Source organism: Sinohyriopsis cumingii, chromosome 1 (assembly GCF_028554795.1).
Source record: "Sinohyriopsis cumingii isolate HCF-2022 chromosome 1, ASM2855479v2, whole genome shotgun sequence".
Lineage (NCBI taxonomy): Eukaryota > Metazoa > Mollusca > Bivalvia > Unionida > Unionidae > Sinohyriopsis > Sinohyriopsis cumingii.
In genome coordinates this window covers 97,118,112-97,136,767 of record NC_142961.1, presented here as the reverse complement: position 1 = coordinate 97,136,767, position 18,656 = coordinate 97,118,112, and the positions used below count along the sequence as shown (strand labels likewise).

The following is an 18,656-nucleotide window of genomic DNA, read 5'->3' as shown; positions in this document are numbered from 1 at the left end:
TGTTTGGCACATGAAGGGCAGCCATAAATCTAGAATTTAACAGAGTTACTCTCTTACTGGTGGCACACGCTCATTCATTTTGTAATTAATCGAGAAAAAAGTGGCACACTATGTAAAATAGGTTGCAGACCCCATTACTAGATGGAAGATCTGCAAGGGTTTGATAAAATGGGAACACAAAGTGAGAAGATTTGTGGTTGTACTGTGAAAATCCATGAGGCAAAAACATTCTTCAGCTAAGAATTGACTCACCATGCAGATCCTCAAGAGACATTCTTGGGTGACAAAAACTCCAATGTGGTTTTGTTTGAACCATCATGAAAGTGCCTAGATGGAAAGATGGAAAGAGAAAAATCAAGTGCAAAACAAAGGATAATGAGTTTTGCTACAAAAGGTGGCAAAACTCGTTTCTTTGGAAGATGGGTAGGTCCCACTCTTGAATGACGTTGGAAATGAAACTCTAGATCTTCATGCTGAACTTCGGTGCCTGAAAGAGTAGGCAGAAATAACTTTGGTTTAGCAAACATCTGGATTAAAATCCCCATGGAGTTGTGTGTAAAAAAAAACTTGATTGCCTTTCTCCCGAGTGTTTACGTCTAGCAAGAGCCATGGGATGTGAGGCAGATTATCTCCAAGGTGAAGTGTTGAAGGCTCATAAGCACCAGGGGTATTGGAGAAGGGCAGCAAAAAACATCATGTCATCTGCTGTGGAATGGGAGAGGAGCTGGGTGGAAACCAGTCTTTCTCTCTGTCTTGATGTCTCTGAGGAAATCTGATCAGGAATAAGGTTAAGAGAAAGGTTTTCTTTCATTCCCACTACCCTGGTACCTTTTGGGGAATGTTCTTCGTCTGTTATGCTGAATTAGTTTTGCCTCATTGGCAGCCTGTTGAGCTGCATGGCCGAGTACAGGTTCCATGTGCAACACTAACTTCCAGCATGTCTGTTGACAGGGTTCTCAGTGGAAGTACTTAGGCTAGGCTCAGATTGCTGAAATACAACCATCAAGGTTACGTGAAGAATCGAGCCAATTACTAGTGTTGTGCAATACATGTTGCTAGCTAAGGGATTTTCACTTCACACACACAGGAAAGTTTCAGTTTTCACAGGCTTGTGATGACTTTGTCCACATCTGGGACTTCAGTATATAAGACTGGCACTTTTGTCTTGCAGAAAGTCAGACTGAGGTGGGTGATAGCAAGGCTATTACCGTGCAGCTGCAAACCCCCGAGTACAAAATTTACTTACTTCTTGTGACAAAAATATGATTTTCAGGAACAAATACCGATTTCAAAATTTTAATGCATATGTAACTATTTACAACATCTACATCAGTAAAGTAGAACAATAACTTAATTATTTAATGTCAAAGATGCACATATTGCACTCCTGCAACTTCTGAATGGGCACACTATTCCATTTGGGTGCCCATTCAGAAGGTGCAAAAGTGCAACACACACACTCAGACACAGGTTGTTTATAGCAGCCTGTTCCACTTCTTATTTACTCAATCATTATCGATTCCATGTACTATCTTTCATTGATGATCTGAATTCTGTGCGATTCTTTTTAAGAAACAAGTTTTGTTTTAACACGAGTAATCCTTTGCAATTTTACTGTCTGGAAAAAAGTATGCGAAAAAATCACCAGCAGCTGGAAGAGGAAGGTTCATTTCTAAAAGAAATTTAGTAAAACGAACTTCCTACTGAATAACATCAAAGTTCTCACTATTATTTATAAACTTTGCAAGTTCAGGCTTCATTGTTGATGATGAAGCAGCAAGCTGATGATTATTAGCTTTTTCATGCTTTTTTGTGTCACGGCGCCTCCCTGCCAAGTGGTGAAATCACAATTACACAATCTGCAAAACAAAATTTTGTTTTTACTAGATGGCTTCACAAAATCTACATATGATAGTGATATTGTCCTTCTAGTTCTGTTTTCTTTTCTTTGCTGGATAAAATTCTGCTTTCCTTTTCGATGTGACTAGAAGTTGAATATTACGAAGATTTGATACAGTGATAGCAGCAACTGCTTTGCACAATCCAATATGGAAATTAAAGACTGGCATAGTAGCCTCACAATACATTTATTTTCAGAATGGAACTGGGTGTCTGTTCCAAACAGAAAACCACAAGGAAATTTTAATTTCATTTTTTTTATTACAAAAAAAGAAGATTTTTAACAAGTAAAATGTGCACCCATATTCAGGTAAAAAAATATGGGACAAATACGGGGAGAACGGTTCACTTGGCAGCTATGTTACCATGATGGTACAGATCACTTGGATTGAAAAGGTCAGAGACTAGCAACTAGAACAGCATCGGCAAGAATACTCGTGGCATAAATTTCTCTGTGTGCGAGTTTCTTGGCCCTTTCATTAGACCTGTTAGGCTAAGTTAGTTGTCATCTTTCCCCAGTAATATCACTGTATGTATCATTCAAATGACACCCTAAAGAGCTAAAACATCCTCCAGGGCAAATCTATTACACATCACACATTTATTCATGCCCATTGTTGTTGATAACTGTCAGCAAGATAACACCTGTACCAATGAAATCTGTCAAGCTTCTTACCGAGATTAGTAAAATGGATTCTATGTAATAGGATAAATGCTTAAGAAAATTATATATGCAGTTTTTGCTAGGAATAAATTATCAATTACTAGATTAAGTTTACAAAACAGGCTGAGTACTGGGTGAAGAGCAAACACTTTAGACGATGGGGCAGGCAATTAAGATGATGCCAATTAGCTTACTGTGAAACAAAGTTAGACAAGTGAAGTGCAAAAATTGGTCAATGATCCTGGAAGAGAAAGTGAGTAAGAAAACAGATGGAGTATACTAGATGAGAAAACTTGAAAATAACTCCAACTGGTAAAAAGGAACAAACATAAGGCATTTATAGCACCAAAAGACAGATGAACATATCAGGAAGGGCTAAGTAGTACATGCACACCTAATAATTATCATCAGAAGGAATTGGAATCGAAATATGGGAATCAGTACTGGAAGCTTATGGTTAATGATATTCCAAATGTTACTATGCACAGTAATTTCATGTTCCTCATTCCACTTCCTCAAGAACTACTTGTAATACCAGAAAATACAGACCTTTTTTGAAACACTGATTTTAATTAGGTAATACTTACCCACCATTATTGTGATACTATCCCTTACCTAGTGCTAATCAGGATAAATTCTCTCCTCCAATTAAACAGAAGTGTTAAAATAAAAATTGTATAAACCCAGTCTCATACCTTAGCTACTTCTGCAATTCAGAATATTGTCCTTATCTGCCCTAAACTGAGATTATATTATAAAGACATTAGAATGGGATGGGATTTAGGAAACTAGGCAATAATAGCAGGAAAGAATTACACAATTAGTTTTAACACCCCCTCCAAAACAAAATACCTTTCATAGCAGCAATATATTTCTGCTAATATTGCATTGTTGACTTTACCAGACTGGCTTATGGCCCAGATATAAGCTGTAAGAGTTAACTTGTCTTCTGCTGTCAATAGGCGTTTACTGCAAATGGAAGCACAGTCTGACAACTCTTTGCGCGGACACAATCAGGCCTATGCATTGATGACTTCCTACTGGTGCTCCATTGAATCAAGGATGAACAATAAGAAGTGAGACTGCTAGCAAGCAGTTTTCAAAACTCCACGCTCTGAGAATGCTTAAGAAAGGCTCAAGATACATCAATAGCCTTGACATCATGGGCTTTGATCTTCAGGAAGGAAACTCTGTCAGTAAAAGACTGATAAGCCCCAATGACAGACAAATTGACCTCAAGATGGTGGTTGTCAAAATATTAGAGAAAGAAGTAGATAAAAAGTGTCGCACTAATTAGTGAACAAAGGTAAAAGTGGATGCCAATATACCCCTTATCAACATACCTGTGGTTGTTTGCTTCAACATGCCATCATTATTTCTTTCTTTTTTTTCTAAGAGATTATGATCAATGATCGTTTTGCATGGATCTGATATAATTTAATTTTCCTGGTTTATCAATGATATCCTTATAGAATGCTTCTTTCCGTCATACTAGAAATTCTGATATAATGAACATACCCAATATTGCAAGAACAGAAAGATTCTGTGTTTCTATCTAAATGGTTCCCATGCTTTTCTAAATATAAATTTCCAGGTCTTTTCCAGGATGAAATTAATTTTTTCATGGTTAGCAAATGACCATTACTAAATGGAATTAAAAGAACATTTTGGATTACACTTCTCCCTCGATAACTCGCGCACAACAGGGTCAACAAACATAGACCATAGACCGCACTATAAGCGAGGCACGAGTTAAAGACAGACCTTCAAAAATTGAAAAAAATTGCTTTGACATCGAGAGAACGGGGCGGGGGGGGAGAGTGGCGTTAGGGAACTGGGCTGTTTAATGACTGAATTCTCATTTTACAATCACGTCGATGATAATTTTTAATAATGCGCTTTTTTCTAATGAAGTTGTTTGTTATTCTGTTTAAATAACATTTTTTCTCTCAAAATATCCAACATATGAAAGATCGTTCCACCTGGTTTGAACAACCATCACGTGTACACGCAAAATCTGTGTATTACGTCACTGCTTTTTGTTTTCTTGATGAGTCAGGTTCCCGTAGTGGTATTTAATAATATCTTGCCAAATTGGTAGTCCACAATTTGGGAACTAGACTAACTGTTGATACACCAGAAAACAAGATTCCTTTATTTAAAAAAAAAAACACGCGACATTTATTTCGTGACACGTCTACGTCGAAACTCAACTTTTTATTGTTAAATTAGTACAATGTTAATGTCATGATTTCATTGGAAGTAACAATGAAATTTCTTATCATCCCTGAGGATATCTCTAAATGCCAGTTCAAGAATTCTCTGAAACCTACTTGCCCACAATGGTCCGTATCTGTGAAATCACGCTCTTTATTTTACAAGGTATTCTTTTTGCTTTGCTGCTTTGTTATCTTTGATCACAGTTATGAAAGAGTTGGTTAATTTAAGGTAGTTTCTGTTACATACACAATAACATTTATTACAGTGTTCGACTGATCAAATGAAGTGAGTTCACCCGACATACAACTGAGGCTGCTAGATTTTAAGTTAGTCTGATTTTTGTGCCTCTTAACTTTTCTTTTATTCTACCTCCTTTTTATAATTCAAGACATAATTAACGTGACAATATAAGGAGGCCAGCTTTTAATTCAGTGCAACAATACAACAAATACTTCCACAAGTCAGTTATCCAAACACAGTCGGCACTTAATCAGGTTCTCAGAGAAACGCCTGCGGACATAGCTGTTACAGTAGACTAACATATTTTACATTTAATTACAAGAGGACACATTGCACTTATGACGATTATGGAACTAGAACAAAAATTGTGGTCTAAGGTTGACATTGCCCGGGGTGGGAGTGGGAGACAAGCGCCCCAATCCTCCAAAATGCCCCATACGGCCTGCGTCTCTTACTGCCTCTGTCAACTAAAATCCAGCTCCTGGCCTTCGCGAGTGGCTTAGATTTGAAGCCCGGCAGACCATGTTTTCTACTAACAGGAGAAGGGGTGAAGGCGGCCCGCTGGCGCCTTAAAACCAGTTGCTTCGGGTAGATGGGACTCGTAAACCTTGGATGGTAGCTCATCTAGGAGAAGGAAAACTCCGATTCCAAATCTCTGCTGCCTTGTGGCTATACCCACTCATGGGAAAGGCTAAGGGAGTAAACCCCGACAGAAAATCCGGAGATGGAGTCCCTAAGGCGGTATGACATTGACTTCAACGTCATTCTGGCAACTCCTGTGACGCCGTTGGTGCCAAGCTGTATCGGCATTCGTCGTTCCCTTGGGCACACCAGCTGCGTGGAGAGGGGGGATCTGCTGCATGGGCAACAGCTGATTCTCCATACCACCTTGCCCAGGCTTCATAGCTCCAATGGAGAGGACACTCCAGCGTCGTCGTACGGCGTCGGCACAACACGAGAAGTAGCAGTTTACCGGTTCTAAGTCAAAGCTCGATTGGCGTAGAGCTTGGCGCCAGGGGTTACTTCTGACGGTGGGAGAGATCATCAGGTCTCACTGGACAGCTACCGCCCGCCTCAAGCTGGGCAGCCCCCAGTCAGTAAGGTGCTGCCCGCCATGGCCTGCCTGCTTCACTGGGTGCGTGGAGCTTAGAGAACCATCTCGACAAGTGGGCCACAAAACTCTGCACCAGGAAAGACTAAAAGAAGAAATAAAAAGACTCCAACTCTTCGTTTTGCAACCTGGAACATCAGGACCATGTGTCCTGGATTGACCACTGACCTACAGCAGATCGACGATGCACGGAAGACTGCCGTCATTGACAGAGAACTCTCCCGACTGAACATCGACATTGCCTGCCTCCAGGAGACCCGACTGGCTGACAGCGGCACCATCAGGGAAGCCAATTACACATTCTTTTGGCAGGGGAAGCCCTTGGATGAACCTAGGCAGCATGGTGTAGGCTTTGCCGTCAAGAACACGCTAATCGCCTTCATTGAACCTCCATCATCAGGTACTGAGAGAATCCTTGCCCTCCGGCTGTCAACATCCTTAGGCCCGGTCAACATCTTCAGTGTGTATGCTCCAACCCTCTACTCCACCTACGAGGAGAAAGACAAGTTTTATGAGGCTCTGGATCAGGCAATATCCAGTATCCCCAACAATGAAAGCCTTTACTTACTAGGAGACTTCAATGCTAGAGTGGGAGCTGACCATGAGGCCTGGTCCACCTGTCTCGGCTTTTACGGAAGGGGCAAGATCAACGAGAATGGTCAGCGACTGCTGGAGATGTGCTGCTCCCACAGACTATGTGTGACAAACACTTTCTTCAAATGCAAGGAGATCCACCAGGTGTCGTGGAGACACCCACGTTCACGCCACTGGCACCAGCTAGACCTCGTCATCACCAGGCGTGCAGAACTGGCCAGTGTCCTCCTTACCCGCAGCTACCACAGTGCCGATTGTGACACGGACCATTCCCTCGTGGCCAGCAAGGTGCGAATATTACCCAAGAAGCTGCACCACGCCAAGAAGAAGGGTCACCCACGTATCAACACCTGCTGTGCAAGCAACCCAGAGAAAACACAGCAGTTCATCAGCAAACTGAAGGAAGCCCTCACCAAAGTGACACCTGATGACACCATTGATTCCAAGTGGTCCCATATCCGTGACTCTGTGTACAATTCAGCCATCACAGCTTACGGGACCTGACGAAGGCGTTTGACATGGTTAGTCGAAGTGGACTCTTCAGACTTCTGCAGAAGATCGGCTGCCCCCCACGTCTTCTTGCTGTCATTATGTCGTTCCACGAGAACATGCACAGCACAGTGTGCTTCAATGGCGCAACATCTGAAGCATTCCCAGTCGTTACCGGAGTCAAACAAGGCTGTGTCCTTGCACCGACGCTCTTTGCCATCTTCTTCTCCATGCTTCTCCAGCACGCATTCAAGGACTGCAGCGAGGGAGTGTACATCCATACCAGGGCTGACGGCAAGCTGTTCAACATCGCCCGTCTCCGTGCTAAGACTAAAGTCACAGAGGTACTCATCCGTGAATTGCTCTTTGCCGACGATGCAGCCTTGACATCACACACGGAAGATGGACTTCAGCAGCTGGTATGCTGCCTCTCCCATGCATGTAAGGAATTTGGACTGACCATCAGTTTGAAGAAAACAAATGTCATGGCACAGGACACAGACTCCCCTCCCTCTGTCTCCATCGATGGGTACAATTTGGAAGTTGTCGAGAACTTCACATACCTCGGGTCTAACATCTCCAGCTCACTCTCCATTGATTCTGAGGTGGGCGGCAGGATTGCCAAGGCAGCAGCAGTGATGGCCAGACTTAACCAGAGGGTCTGGAACAACCCCAACCTCACAGAGAAGACCAAACTGCGTGTCTACCAAGCGTGCGTGCTCAGCTCACTTCTCTACAGCAGCGAAACATGGACCACCTATGCAAGACACGAGAGGAAACTCAACAGCTTCCACCTGAGATGTCTGTGGCGCATTCTGCACATCCAGTGGCAGGACAAAGTACCCAACACAGAGGTTCTAGAACGCGCCAACATGAACAGCATGTTCTCCATACTCAGCGAGAGGCGCCTTCGCTGGCTCGGCCATGTCAAGAGAATGGACCCAGGTCGCATTCCCAAGGACCTGTTATATGGGGAGTTAGCAGAAGGTGCACGACCAACTGGACGACCACATCTGCGCTACAAAGATGTTTGCAAGAAGGATATGAAGACAGCAAACATCAATGTCAACGACTGGGAGAGCTGTGCAAACAACCGTTCCAGCTGGCGTCTAGCTGTCAGGCAGGGAGTTCAAAACGCAGAGGAAAAGAGAAGAATAAAGCAAGCTGAAAAGAGAGCTAAAAAGAAGGATAAGCAAAAGTGTACTTTGGAGCTATGCCATCGTCTCTTGTAGACGGATGGATGCCAAGAACTAGAACAAGAGGACACATTGCACTTATGATGATTACACTTAAAAGGAACTAAAAGATGGAACTAGAACAAAAATTGCAATCGATAAAAAAATTATTTGATTTGTATTTATTTATTAAAGTACTGCCTACACTATTTTAAAATTTGATATTTCATAGTGTGATTAAAATTTCCAGGTCCTGTCTACCGTTTTCAACAATAAAACAAGCGATACATCAAAGTTTCCTTTACCAATTTTGATCACGATTTTCTTCAAGTTCAACAAATAGGGATAATTTTGGGGGGCATTTTCAGGCTTAAAAAATGGGATCCATTCCAGACACCGCATTATAAGCGGGTTCATGAGTTATCAGGGCACGAGTTATCGAGGCAGTGGTGTATAAAACACGCATTTTCCGTATCTGAAGATGTTTCTCTTTCAAGACTCTCCAAAACATGTCAGAAAAGATGATCATGTACAAAACCACAAAATGAGTCACACAAAACAATTTGACTATATTCCCATAAATTGGCATTTAAAGCCATGTCAATGTACAGAATAAAAATTCTAACTTTACTTTGCTGACCTGCATTATGTTGCTACATGGAAACAACATAATAAGCATAAATTATTATGCTGTTTCCTTTCAAACCTTTAATTCTAAAGAATTCAAGAGCAATATATGTGCATGTTATACAAAGTAAACATTTCCTATCACAGTATAAAAAACCCCAAATAAAACCAAAGTATTAGAATCTTATCTTGTAACAAAAAAAGTTTAACCCTGAAATTATGTGTGCCAATAAAATTTCAAACAAGATTTTTCAACCAACCTAAACTCCTTAAGACGATTTGGTTAAATATTCCATCATTTTAAAACATTTACAAAAGGGTTGATTTAAATTTTGACAAAAAACCTTCAAAGTTATATATTATTGTATAAACAAGGACTGAATTTTCTGTAAAATTAACTTGTCTTCTTGACACAACAATTTCCAATTTCTCCTGCATTCCATTTAAGATCTGAAACCAATGCTTCAAGCTATATATCACTGTGTAATAGTTTCGCACCAAAGTTCAGCTCAGAGATTCAAAATTTTTCTAATCCGGGTTTCTGCAGAATATTCCAACCCCATTTTTCACATCTGGACATTTTGGATGGTGGGTTCAGAGCAATTACATATCAAAACTCCTTTTTAATGTTGCTGTACAAAATTTCAATTATATTAAATAAAAGTCTAATACTTTTTGTAAAAACCAGAAAGAACATATAATTCTCAACATATTTATTTCAAGAACTACAAGAAATTTGGCCAGTCTGATTCATCAAGCAGAGTAGTCTGGTTCCTGCTTCGTACGCTTGCTGCGTGAGAGAGAGCACATGTCAACGTGGTAGTCATGCGATACAACAAAACTCTGAAGTTAGTCTTGGAATAAATATAAATTTTGTGCTCTTTCATTTTTGTATTTTTATTACAACCAGTATATGACTTTCATTTAATATTTTTTCTACAATATTTGCAAATGACGGCTGTGAGATTCAGTGTGCTTGTGCGACATGCTATCGAAATCGCTAGTACCAGCTCAAGTTTCATCAACGCATTAGTTTCATCGTCTTTCAGCAGATTAAAGACAACGACTTTAATACTCTCGCAATTTCGGAGAAAATAAATAATTTTCATATCGAATTCATGCAGATATAACTCGATTTAACGTTTAAGTTTGCAAGCCCATCTGCTAAATGGCTATGCTTTAACGCCACCATGTTTGCCTTTAGTGATGCTAGACTGGTTTTCATACCTTCCATAAAAAAATACGGATACCGAGCTGCCTGTGAAACAAAAAGTATACTAGATGAATCTGATCCAATGAGTGCTTGGATTGTCTCAACAAATATACATATGGCAAGCACCCAAATGATCATTACTGCAACCTCCTAATATTCTGGTTAGAACTCAATAAAGTTGACTCACGATCAGTTCAGTTACGACTCAATCAAGTAATTGTTTTGGAAGCCATGTTGTGGAGGAAAATTCCCGGGTTTTCCCCCAACTTTTGTCAATATTTGCAAAATTCAAGGACTTTTCATGGTCGGGAAAACAAATTTCATTTCTCCCGACTTTTTCCTGATAGCGTGGGAACCCTGTATCTACTTCAAGAGAAATGTCTACTTGCAGTTTGTGTGGATGTTGTTTCTTAAAAGACTGTCAGCAAATTTTCCAACGTTCACCTGATTTTGCCATCGAAAATCCTAATTTCATGAAAATATCCCTGTGTGTAGTAGCTCAGGCCTGTCTTTAACACACAATCTGAAAAATTCTTTCAATCAGGTAAAGTTTCAAAAGCAATGTCAGGAATATTTTCCAACGAAACTGTTGATGCTGCTGAATCCACAATTTTGATTATCACTTGTGAGCCAGAGCAACTAAGCGGGCAGAGCTTATTACTGGAGACTGCAACTATCCATCATTTGCTTAGGAAACACCTGGCTGCTGAGCACTGAAAGCAGGTGACCTCATTACATCATTACATACAGGACATTTATGTAGGAAATTTGCCGGGGGGGGGGATCAGAATAGCCACTGTGAACAGGTGACTGCTAACTAAAGGTCACCACTAGGACAGGTTTGACTGTACGTTTAGAAAGCACTTTGCTACTCTACCACATGTCTGCTGTTAGATCCAAAAGTCTGAAGGCTGAAGAACTGATTTAGCTTCTTAAAGATAAATACCAAGTACAAGGAATATCAATGAAAGAGTTTAGGAAATATAAGCAAATGAACCAAAACCTATATACACATTTTCCATGCCTGCAATAGAAATTCAAAGGGACAAGTGAATGAATACTTTCAGCTTTATAATAATTCATGCCAAGCATGAGAATCCATCAAGCGGTGAAAGGAATTATATGTAAATGAAAAACTTCAACCAAAACTATAAACTAATGGTAACAACAATGAAGAAAAAGTCACTGCTATATCTAGTATTCCTGCTGAGGTGGGTTCAACAAAAATGATCTGAACTTTAGGGATCTGCTATTTCTTACCTGAAAAACAAACATATGTCTTCCCCCAGGAACTGGTCCAACCAAAATGGTCTCCAAGACTTGGTCATATTCCATGCTCTCAGCCGAACCAACATAGATGATCTTCCATTCCAAATCTGATCAATATTTTAAAAAGAAACATTTTAAAATAAAGATGAACAGTTATAACACATTTTTTAAATACTAAAATCTAAATGCAATTTAAAGAAATGGACAAATGAAAATAAAAGTACCATACAAGTGATGCAGATAAACAATGTAAATGACGGAAAAACATGTTGCTATAACTTTAATTATGCTATCACAGAATGTCTTTAGAAAGTCAGGAACATCCTAGAGCTTGGGTGGGGGGGGCACAGCCTGTGAACGTGTTCTGTCTGGCCCTCAGGGCAAATTAAAACAGAAATCTGTCCCCTGAACAGTAATTATTTTATATAAATTAGTGTTTGCGGCCCTCGAGTGGTCTTAGAAAATGCAATCTGGCCCTTGGCCGAGACAGGTTGTGCACCCCTGTCCTAGACCAAAAATAAAAGTGTAATACCTTTGTCCAACTTAAGTTACCTTGCTGCAAGTTTGAAAATACTGTCTCTGGAACATTTTTCCATTATGCCGTTTATATCAAAAGTAGTTTTCACTGTTATTCTTATCTCTCATGTTAATTTTATTTTATTCTGTTTGCATATATATATATATATATATATATATATATATATATATATATATATATATATATATATACATACACACACATTGAAAACTAGTATAAAGGCATTACCAGAGACAGTATTTTCTCTGAAATAAAGTTAAAGACCAATTATCAATTACCCACTGCAGCTGGGAGTTAATATTTAAAATTACTTTTGGACATTGGACATTACTGATTATGGTAGAATCTTACAAGCAGTTCAATTGTGGATAGTCCATATGTTAACAGTATGTACAGGAATTCAAAAGCTGCTGGACTAAATGTGGCCAACTCAGACAGGCAATGCTGTTAAACATGACGGAAAGATTTTATGAAGCAAATATTCAGTACAAGTAGAAATGTCCACCATAAAATTTGCTGCAGTAAAGTTTTTCTTCCCCATGTCCTGTTTTCAGAAAACATGCAGGTTTTTAAAATCATCAGTTTTGTTCTAGACTATAACTGATGCAGTTGTGTAGTATTTTAAATATGCAGCAAATCGTATCACTTCAGTTATGTACCATTTTAAGCATGCAAAATATAGGATCATTGTTGCAAATATTAGTACCAACACTGAATCATTTTTTTTGGGACAAGTACCCACACCTACAAAAATATGTGTTGTTTGTGTGTTTGTGTGTGCGTGAAAAATTACAAATCAAATATCCCCGTTTTTTCCACCTCTCCTGCTTATTATTTGATTAGTTACTTTATTATCTGACAAGTTAATTCATGCATTTTATTGTACATATACAGGGTTCACATGATACTGCAAAGTGGAGCAAAACATCCCTTTGAACAGCCTGAATTCACCCTCTTTCATTGCTTGGGGCCAAGATACATTCTCTTCTGGAAACAGAGAGAGCCAATACTATATGCATTTGAAGTGTGCTGACAAGTGGCCAATGCTACCGTTTCAGAAATGTGTGCTTCACATAACACATGGCACTGTGGGATTTGTAAAGTGCTTACAATAAAATAGCATCCTATTTATCTGTAAATTAAATCGGAATGCTGGCATTTCAAAATGGAAATTTGCTATGGATCATTAAAGCATGCAGTTACTGTCCTGACTGGTGTCATTTGATTTAAAATTATAATCAGGAATTAACTTTTTGCATATTAAGTTATAATGGTAATTTTGGAATTGTACTTAAATAACAATAAATGGCTTTAACTTTACGATGTCAAAAACAAGTTGGCGTGGTATTCCAGCTTTGGCTCATGTGAAAAGTGCTAAAAAGCAAAAAGATTATGAAAATTTAGAATTTCAAAAACCAAATTAAACAAAATGTTGAAAGAGAAAAATCTTAATTGGTGTATTCAGGATGACAAAAGCTTTTGGCATTACTCATATTGTAAAAACACCAATTCAATTATGGACCACTAATCATGATCATCATTCTTGATGCAAGTTTTGTTTGTTTGGCAATTTCATTTTACTTGTATTTTTTTCGTTTCTTTCATTTATATTCATGATTACAAGTTTATAACATGACATTTATCATAACACTAATCAAAATCATCAATATTTAAAAAAAAGTCATGAAGAAATGAATGTAAAAATTCTGCTCTGCAACATTAATTTCAGTAGCCTATCTGTTAACTAGTATTTATTATAATATTTTTAAGACCCACTCAGTCCAACCAATGTATACATTTTGTTAACATTCAGACAAAATATTTAACATTTTATACATGTTTTGTTTCATTGTAGCCCATGACGAGATTAACAGACCTGCCAACCCTGACGAGTCCATCTCAGTAAGACAGTTGATTTTTGTTTCATAAGATTGACCCGTTTTCAGTAAGGTGTAACAAAACATCCATAACTGCTTTTGTAAAGCTGGAAAACATAATTAAAAGTTTGACACATCAAAGATAAACATTATGTTCAACTGAAAAGTTTGTAAAGTACGCATAGACTTTGTTTACCACTAGTACAGTTGCACAAACTCTAGTTCCAAACCCTATGCAGCTCAATGGCTTGTTGCTATCTATCAACTTGACATAATTCTTGGAAATTCTTTTCCATTTCAAATGACCATGGCAATCATATGTCCTGCCACGAGACATACTCAAATTGGCATGTGATGTGCAATAAACATAATTGCGTCTTTTCCAGCTTTTATTCATAATACTCTGATTACTCCTTTTTATTCTTCTGTTTTGATTATTAACACTTTTCTGGGAGCTTATTTTCCCTTTTGTCTTAAACATGCATCGCTTTCTGGATGCCATTTTTAAAAATTCTATAATCAACAGTTTGATCATGCAGACGTTTCTCATGAACAAATAGGTGCAGTTTCAAGCGACTGGGGTGCTGCTGTAAAGTTAGTCTGGTTCCCTGACTAATTTCACTAATTCTAAGATGAAACCCAGATCCAAATAAAATATGGAAGAACCAATTATCTGGATTTTTTGGCAACCATCATTTTTCCGTAGTTTTTGCTAGTATGCCATAAATCCATATTTTCTAGGTAATTTTTGTATGACTTACTGCAAAATCGTAAGAGTTGGCACGTCTCAATTAAAGATGTAAGAGCTGGCCCCCATCCACCTGATAATGTTGGCAACACTTCACAAACATAATGACATGCTGCAAATCCAAAGACACTAGAACTGCTACAGTTCTTAGACTAAACATTTTGGAGAGACATGTTAATCTGAACAACTCATGTAGTTAGTGCATAAGTGAATTTCAATTAGCCTTGGCAGAAATAATTTTGGATTAGATGATTCAAAATGCAGACTTTTTTTGTCTTGACTTCAGATGACTTGATTTTAAGCTGCAAGTACCAGATTAAAATTCTGACAGACTTTATCTCCACTATGCAGATCTCAACAGTATCAGCTTGATGTTGCAACCACAGATACAACATGTGTGTACTAGAAGAACTCAAGTCCATAGGGACAGTATCAAATTTATTCAAGAGGACACCAGCATAATGATTTGTCAAAAGAATGGTTATGACAAGTCTTCAGATACTGAATTGCAACATCATGGAACAACACTGTCTTGCATACTGCATGCTTTGGATTCATCACAAACAGCCAAGGAAGTCACACATGTAAATCAATAAAGTGGGAATGTATTCTGTCATTGGATCAGCTGTAAGGAGCAACAGACCTAAAGAAATACTAACACTTTCAAAATCACATGCAGTTAAAGCATGCTCAATTTCAGAGATTACAATGGTCAGGCTTAGAAAACATCAATGCAGATAAATAGACATGACTTATCCTGCCTTATGCATGACCAAACAATATGAGGCTGTCTCACACTATTTCAAAAGTTTTGCTTGCTGAAGTAAAGCTAATAAAGTTTATAGCCACCACACATTAGTATTTATCCAAGTGAATTCCTGTCTTGCACGACAACATTGAACAATGTTTTCCAGAAGGAGTCACATAAATACAATCTACTATATGTTTAACAGTAGAGTCTTGAAAGAACAATGAAGAACAATTTGTTATGAAGATGAAGAAAAGGTGGAAATGTGGAATATAAGTATAGTCTATATGATCTTAAACTAAGAAACAGAAAAAAGAGCCAAAACCAAGAAGTAAAATTCAACAAATTAATTTCCCTAGAACACAAAGTGAAAATTTAAAAGGAACTTGAAGCGTTGTGAACTAAATCCCAATATATATATATATATATATATATATATATATATATATATATATATATATATATATATATATATATATATATGCACTATATGCTTCAAGCACTGGGCAAAATCAGTTCAATTGGCAAAATGCAATTTTTGTTTCATAGGAAAAAAGTGCTAGGGTTGACAATGAAAAACAGGGATGGTCAGCTGACCGGAAACAGGGGCATTTTCTTTCCCCCTAATCCAGAATGTCTTTAAATGAATTCACAATAATCCCAAAATAATGATTAAGTCCAAAAGTACTGATGAGCACTTTGTAATTTCAATGCATATTTAAATAAATCTCAGTTATAACCAGACACAACTAAGATTGATTCCATTACAGATATTAGGACACAAATGAATAATTCTTATGTAAACAGACATAATATAAAAACCTAAGACACAATAAGAGGACCAGGATGAGGTTCAAAAGTTCATTTTTAGAACATTCTAAGTTATAAACAAGGTCAGGTCTTTTACTTAAATTTTAGTAATGAACATGACAAATATATGGTACCTCACAAATTTCCATAGGGACAATTATTGTCCTGAACTCAGATCCAAGTAAACATGTAAAGAAAATATGACTAGTCAAGTAGCCCAAACTACTACCATCAATTATGGACAAAGGTCAATTACACAAATGATACAAATTAAATATAACACGAGACCAATTGTTTCTCTTTGAGAGCAATGGTAAAATGGTATATTACATTCCAAACATTTATCTGTGAGAGTGATGATAAAGTGGGACAAATAGTTTCACTGTGAGTGATCGTAAAGCGGTGTACGAGAAACCAATAGTTCATTTGTGCGAGTTATCATAAAGTAGTATATGAGAGACAGTTTATCCATGAGTGATGGGAAAGTGATAGACAAGACCATTAGTTTGTCTGGGAGAATGATTGTAATATTGTCACATAAGACCAATAGTTTATCTGGAGAGTGATGGTAAAGTGGTATAAGAGAAACCAATAATTTCACTGTGAAAATGATTAGTTTGGTTTTTTGGATTTAAAGCAAATTTTTTGCACATGATAGGCTCTACACAGCAGCCAGTATAAATGGCAGAGGAAGAAACCAGAAAAACAAAGGGAAGATCATGGGAGTTAGCAAGCTTGCTCACATACCCATAATGACTGAGCTCAAGCAGACAGAGCTAAGACGGCAGTGATTGGTAAAGGATTGCACCTTAAACCACTAGGCCACCTAGGGTCCCCTGAACAATGCTAACAGTGGTACAGTATACAAGACCAATAGCATATGTGAGACTGATGGTATACAAGAGTCCAATAGTTTATGTAAGTTTCTTTGTCAAGTAGCATAAAATAGACATGGGGCAGCAAACTAGACAACACTTGGGAGCTACAATACTGGATTCAATATTGGAAACAGCCATATATATATATATATATATATATAGGTGTGTGTGTGATGATGATGATGATGATTGATATATATTATATACTAAGCAAGCTAAACCAGCTCAATTAGACGTACAAATCAATTTCCAGAAATTTTTGTCAAATTTTTTTTATCGGGGTGGGTGGGTTAGGTTTGGCAGCAAAATAACAACAAAAACAGATGGTTGGATGACCAGAAACACACGGGTGGGGGGTGCTTATTGATAAATGTATGAAGAAGTTGCCTAAATGTTTTCCATGTTTAAAGGATGTATACATTTCTGTTAAACAGTATTACATTATTACATGTATTAAAATACAAAAATGCAAGATTTATAAATAAAATAGCATCTTTTTCTGTTACTTGCATTTACTGGATTTATCAAATATGATATGCACTAAAAAGATCTACCTTTTGATGCGTGTTTCCTCAATTTACTTAATAACAATAAAATTAAAGTTTTAATGAAATTTTTCTCAGTATTGTGAGCAACACACATAAAACCCTCGGATATAATAGATAATTAAATGATCAAGCAAGACCCATTGTATTTATTTTGTTTATAAATTCATCAAGCCAGCCATCAAAAAAATGTATATACGTGGCTGAAATGCATGGGTGTATACAAAGTTCTGCCAACCCAAACATTTCTCCATGTGAGTTCATGCAAGAGTAGTGACAACAGATCTATACAAGATGACTGATTAGCACATTTTTCATTCACTAGCATTCGCACACTCTCCTGTTTGTTTGTACCCCCACCCTCAAACAAATTTGAAAATACAAATACCATCAAGGATATAAAAATACACAAAACTTCATCGTTTCAAAAATTGATTTATAATTTCTAACCTGACTTTTGCAGCCTGGAATTACCTCAATAAGAAAAAATGCATCTGAGCAAGTACAGAGCAAATAAAGCAATTTGACTTGAAGCTGTGCAATACCCAATTAGAATTCAGCCTGTGACACTGGAACCACTGATGCAATTCATCAGCCCACCAGAGTAACAATGTACCTAAGCATAATGGGTAATTCCTATATTTCTTGAAAATAAAGTGCTCAATACATCAAAATTTGCATTCAATCCTTGCTTTTTTCCCCTCACCTTTATATCTCCAAAGATTCATAAATTTTGTATTAAATTCAATTTTAATAGCATTTTCACAATTGTACATCCTAGATGCAACCCTGTAAATGTATCAAATCCATCTTTCCTTTGCTTACTTGGGTATTTACTAATGCCACCCCGACTCCCTGCCATGCAGCATGGAAAACATTGAACTCCATCATCTAAACTGAAATGTCATTTATGGGGTCTTCATTAAACTGTTTCTGGATTCCGATTAAATGTCAAAAGAATTTAAGGATCTTTTCCCAGTGTATGTTCAAACTCGGAAGGACTACAACTGT

The 18,656-nt window shown here is 37.8% G+C and overlaps 1 protein-coding gene across 1 annotated transcript in view; it reads right to left on the bottom strand.

Annotated features, from left to right (window-relative positions):
* LOC149807396 (histone chaperone asf1b-B-like) overlaps positions 1–18,656 on the bottom strand; it is a 68,679-nt gene that overhangs the window by 33,367 nt on the left and 16,656 nt on the right. The window contains exon 2 of the mRNA XM_089966282.1: positions 11,493–11,608. Coding sequence (XP_089822408.1) covers positions 11,493–11,608 — 116 coding nt within the window. The remainder of the gene's footprint in view (positions 1–11,492; positions 11,609–18,656) is intronic.